This window comes from Hyposmocoma kahamanoa, unplaced genomic scaffold (assembly GCF_003589595.1).
Source record: "Hyposmocoma kahamanoa isolate Upper Pololo Valley unplaced genomic scaffold, ASM358959v1 65, whole genome shotgun sequence".
Classification (NCBI taxonomy): Eukaryota; Metazoa; Arthropoda; class Insecta; order Lepidoptera; family Cosmopterigidae; genus Hyposmocoma; species Hyposmocoma kahamanoa.
Genome location: NW_020653853.1, coordinates 16904233 through 16910045, shown reverse-complemented (window position 1 = coordinate 16910045; position 5813 = coordinate 16904233). Strand labels below are relative to the sequence as shown.

The 5813-nt window shown below is 34.1% G+C and overlaps 1 protein-coding gene across 1 annotated transcript in view; it reads left to right on the top strand.

Moving 5' to 3' along the window:
- The window catches only part of LOC113231417 (carboxypeptidase B-like), a 20848-nt gene that overhangs the window by 6140 nt on the left and 8895 nt on the right, over nucleotides 1-5813 (top strand). Inside the window, exons 5-6 of the mRNA XM_026465728.1 lie at nucleotides 1949-2109; nucleotides 2698-2829. Of these exons, the coding sequence (XP_026321513.1) occupies nucleotides 1949-2109; nucleotides 2698-2829 (293 nt within the window). The remainder of the gene's footprint in view (nucleotides 1-1948; nucleotides 2110-2697; nucleotides 2830-5813) is intronic.

The following is a 5813-nucleotide window of genomic DNA, read 5'->3' as shown; positions in this document are numbered from 1 at the left end:
ACCTATAATCAATATATACTCCAGGTACCTTTTTTTACCTATAATCAATATATACTCCAGGTACCCAGTTGTAGATAGGCACTTGACCAATGCAAGAGCTGTGGAGAAGAAATCCGGTCTTGTCGAGAGTCGATGGTTAGTCGTTTGGGCTTGACACTTAGGCAGTTTCCGATTGGGGCGATGCCAATATTGTCAAATTTAACGGTACCAAAACGTTCTTTTACCTGACTCCGACATTTCGTGAGTCGTGATTTATCCATACCGATAGCCGACCGTCTCCAGCTACTTGAAATGGGCCAGGGGGCCTACCACAACCTAAAACAATACTACTTTAACCTTACAATGACTTTTCGTATCATGACGCGCATAAAGTAAGCTTATTATAATGTTAAAGCTATAATGTCTTATTGGCAGCTTTGTGACCAATTATTCACTCAGTTCGTATTATGACGCGACTTAACATTAAAGTAATGTTGTTCTTAAGTCAAATTTAACAATCTTAAAATAGTTACACGGATGCAATGCAATGAAAAAAAAATGCAATGTCTTAATATTGATTTGTAATGATTATAATAATTATTATTTATTTATTTTCTCTCAACATACAAGGTAAATTGTATAAATGCTTACTGACTAATAAGGTTCTACATTAAACCTTAGTTGCGAGAGACTTGTGCCTGAGATAGGCATAAAAATGCCTGTATTACAGGTCACCAGGACCCCTTTCTTACATTTATGTTAAAATCAATTTTACGTAGATTAGGTAGGTACAAGTAAATCAACAGTAAAATGGATTTAAATGCTAAGTTGATTAGATTAGTAAATTAAAAGTTAAGTTAAACTTATTTACTTATATATCGCACTGCCATGACAATAGTGTTGTAATTCAAAATATGTGAAATTTGATATTATATCATTACTTAACGTAAAATTTGATTCTCTACACGTGAAAAAAAAACCGTCGTTAGAATATTGCAAGAAACAATTAAAAGATATCGACTTAACTCAAAATGCGACACACTTTATGTGAGCTAGCACTTAAACGATTACTTTGGCCAGCCAAAGTAATCGTTATTCAAAAATATGAAATTACTTTTCCATTTTATTTTTAAATATATTTGGGAAATTGTTTAAGTGTCTGTAATTAGCTATAACATATACACAAATTTTAATTATTTTTTGCCGGAAGTAATTGGTTTTTCATCGGTTCTCAAAAAGTCTACTTTTTGAGTTAATACACTATTGTATTAACAGTGCGATATATCTCTTCAATATTTTGTTTATTTTTTATTTAATAGTACATAGCAAATAATTTCTCATAGGAAATGAAACTATTTTTCCGGATTTTAATACCTCAGTCAAACGTGACCATGGGACCTGTAAAGGGCCCGAAACGTCGGTTTGTTTGAAAAAACAATTTAAATCCGGAAAAATAGTTTCATTTCCTATGTGTAACAATCGTGAAAACCTAAGAACTCGATAAATAATATCTCGTTGAATTAAAAATATGCAATGTTTATTTCGTAAAATTATGACAGCGACATCTATATGCTCCTTGGCGACACTAACAGTTGACAATCACAGACCACTGGTGACAATCAAGACTTGTTTTACAAGTAAATCAATGTAATACCTTGTAATACCTAACAAAACGTGTATAGGTACAAAATCTTCGCAGCACTACACGTTGACTCCGAGAAAACGGATTAAAATCACCCAACAATTGACGTAAATTTAACTATATTATGGTTACAAAAATTCATTTCTATTCCCTTCCGCGGTAATGTAAATTAAGTCTCAAACTTCCCAAAATATTTATACTTATATCATTTTAATACAACTGTATCGTTCTAACCTAAACGTATCATATTCTACTATTATAACGGCGGCGGCGTGCGTTCACGTAAATCACTGACTACTAACTATATTTATGATATTAACTACGTAGCTGATACACGTGACCAACGGCGATCCTTCGAACAAGCCTATAGTGATAATAGCTGGACAACATGCGCGGGAGTGGATTGCCATTACAACGTGTCTTTACATCCTCGACAGCCTTGTCACCAAGTTTGACAAACAGCCGAAATATATGAAGAATAAAGATTGGTAAGTTTTGTAATATCCATCTAAACTAGCTGACTGAGGGCAGGCCAGCACTAATCACCGTTAATGTTTGTTTTGGCCACTGCCTTACCTACCGCATTAATAGTAACATTTTTCGTCCTTCGGGACAGATCAAGGCGTCTGATTGGCCGTACTCCCAGATCTTAGTTTATAATGATTCGTCAATAGTCTAATTTTGTGACATTTTTTCGCATGTCCTTACGGTCCATTTTGAAAATTATTCCTTACCTCATTGATTTGTTTTTGTTTTCTTTTTTTTTAAATCCCGCAAGGAAACAAATTTCTTAATTTATGCATAAGATAATGTGTAAAGTCAAAACACAAAATCAGGCACTGACCGTTGCGTTAGAAAAAAACAGCGTCTTTTTGTGCTTACAGTTTTTTCACCAATAAATTTTTGGTTCAAGTACTTATATATTATTACGTGTTAATTTTGTTAATTATTTATTATCTTTTTAAGCTAATGGCGTTATAGCCAATGATCAATGAATAAATAATAATATCTATAGCTCAAATCCGCCAAAATTTTATAAAATAAACTTATGTGTTTATCCATATTGCGTTCATTAGGTACATAGTTCCGTTGGTGAACCCTGATGGCTTTTTATACACCACGTATGATCGTATGTGGAGGAAGAACCGCCGCGTGATAGATCACAAGAGGAAAAATTGTACCGGGGTAGATCTTAATAGAAATTGGAAGTAAGTTTTACCAGTAGATACCTATTATATTTGAAATTGTTGAATGTTTAATACAACAACGGGACATATATCGATAAATTCCAGTGTTGGGCACGGATATACTCAGAGACATTATGATAAATAACTCGATACAGTCACGTGCACTGGTGCGAAACCAAGTAACGAAACTACGATCATTTGATCGTATCTATCGTTGTATCTAATATTACTTAAATAGACTATTTATGTCTTCTTAAAAGATGTTTTACAGGAATATGTAGGTACTGTGTTCGAAAATCAACATGGACATTCGCTACAAGTGTAAACATTGTTAGAGCCTTAGAATAATAACGCATAGAAACCTAGCCCGCACACGCTAAGTGAGGCAAGTTAGAGGGTTCCAAACGCGTCCCAGGAGCGCGCGGGCTGTTAGTGCTCAAGGTCATATTGCACCGCGAACAGCTCCAAAATTTTTTGCTAAAAATGACGAAATGTGCGGTAAATGGGTGTAAAAATACAACAGACAAACATAAAATAGACACTAACATCGCATTCCACAAGTAAGTAATGCGTTTCAACTCATATTTTTATGTAAATATTCACTAAAACAGAAAAATAATTTCGCGGCAACAAGATACGAAAGTGTTGCAAAGTAACGAATTTTTTTTCTCCCCTTTTAGTGGTGCCTGTAATTTAGATTTATTTGCGCATCTTGAACTAATATTTACTTTAATAAACATTAAATGTTTTCGTTAACTCCTGTAAGTGATTGGGACACTTAATTATTTTATAATACTTTTAACGGCTCTGCGTTCATGCTTTATTGAATAATTATTTCTTTTAATTTTATTTGAATAGGAGCACATATTGCAACAAATTTACAGTATATATTTGTTTCTACTATAGTGTTGGCACCACCAGTACAACTTTGATAGCTTATTAATTATGTCTTTATTTTCGTAACTCAAGCGAAATATTTTATATTGAAATATTTTATTTTCTTAAAAGGGGAGCATTCTTAAGCGATTTTTTAATCTATTTTAACAGTTATTTTCTTTAATGTTTGCTTATGGCATTTTCGGCTTTAGGTTTCGAATATGGCACTTATTTCTAAATCCAAGATGGCGGGCGCGATTTTTCGAATAATGGCAAGTTGGGTATCGTTTTCGAGATGTTTGGGAATGTTCAATACAAATATGGCACTCATTTCTAAATCCAAGATGGCAAACACGACAGTTCAAACAAAAGCAATATTCGTAATGAGCACCCCCAAATACCTCGAAAACGATACCCAACTTGCCATTATTTGAAAAATCGTGCCCGCCATCTTGGATTTACAAATAGTGCCATATTCACATTGAGCATCCCCAAATACCTCGAAAATGATACCCACATAGCATTTTTTTGAAAAAATCGTGCCCGCCATCTTGGATTTAGAAATGAGTGCCATATTCGTAATGAGCACCCCCAAATACCTCGAAAATGATACCCATATTGCATTTTTTTGAAAAATCGTGTCCGCCATCTTGGATTTAGAAGTGAGTGCCATATTCGTAATGAGCATCCCCAAATACCTTGAAAAGGATACCCATATAGCATATTTTGAAAAATCGTGTCCGCCATCTTGGATTTAGAAATGAGTGTCATATTCGTAATGAGCATCCCCAAATACCTCGAAAAGGATACCCATATAGCATATTTTGAAAAATCGTGTCCGCCATCTTGGATTTACAAATAAGTGCTATATTCGTTTTTCATCGACAAAACCGAGCATATCTGTAGGCACCTGATCGACATTGTCGATCGACAAAATCGAGCACATCTGTAGGCACCTGATCGACAATGTCGGGCAAATCTGTAGGCACCTTTAACTTAATGATGAGTTAAGCAAGATACAATTTCCCCACTTTTGAGGGAAATGTTATTCCATGGCATCATTATTTGTATATTTGTGTGCGTGCCGACGAGCGTAGTTACAAGTTGCTTACGCCTACATGAATTTGGTTTTTGCCTCACTTGTGACAGTTCGTTTGATATGAAACTATCATTCTATGCGTTATTATTCTAAGGTTAGAGCGTTCAAATGTAACAAAAATTAATTAAAAAAAAAGACTGAAGTGAAAATGACAAATCCGCACGTGTATCAAACGACGTTTTTTAATACGTTTGCGAAAAAACTACATTGTAAGCTTTGTAAGTAAACTAAACCAGATTTTTAAAAAAACTCATTTTATTTCTTTGTCTCATAAAATTTCTCAATTTGGCAACTGTTGCCAATATTCAGCCACATTAAAATTACTATTTTAGTGGTGCGGCGCGCCGCGGTCTCGCGTAATGCTCACCTCCGGTCATTGTTATTATACTCAATCAGCTATCTCTATGGAAAATATTTTGTTATTTTTAAATGTAACCCGTTGTTTTATAAAACACCTATGCAATTTAAACAAATAAGATGTTTGAATTTAATGACGAATGACTTACGTCACAAAGCACATAAATGTTAAATAAATATACAACCTCTTTAGTTCTATGTTTAAGACTTGAAACAACAGTAAATTAAAAAAAATGGAAAGGAAAAAGCATTAGTGCGAAAAATGTAACTTTCGGCACGATTGTGATAGTGTTGATGGATTTAGATAGTGTTGTTGATGGATTTGTAGTACGAAAAATACCACGTTAAGAGCCACTGTATTAAAAACGAATTTTACTCTCAATAGTTTTCAGACGAATTTCAGTTTAATGTAAAAGGGTCTTTGAAGCCATTTAAGCAAGGTTAACTTCATATGTTTAGTCGTTCTCCGCACGACGTCCATCCGAAACAATTACTGTCAAATAAGTAATACTCGACCATATTAAAAGACGTGTGATGTAAATGAAGCTTCTACTTCATATTGTTGATCGAATACTTAGAGGATGGAAAAAAATAAATGAAAGGAGCTGTCCTATCCACGGAATAAAATGTCCACCACAAATGGCGGATTTAGTGTTGTACCATAATCATAGAT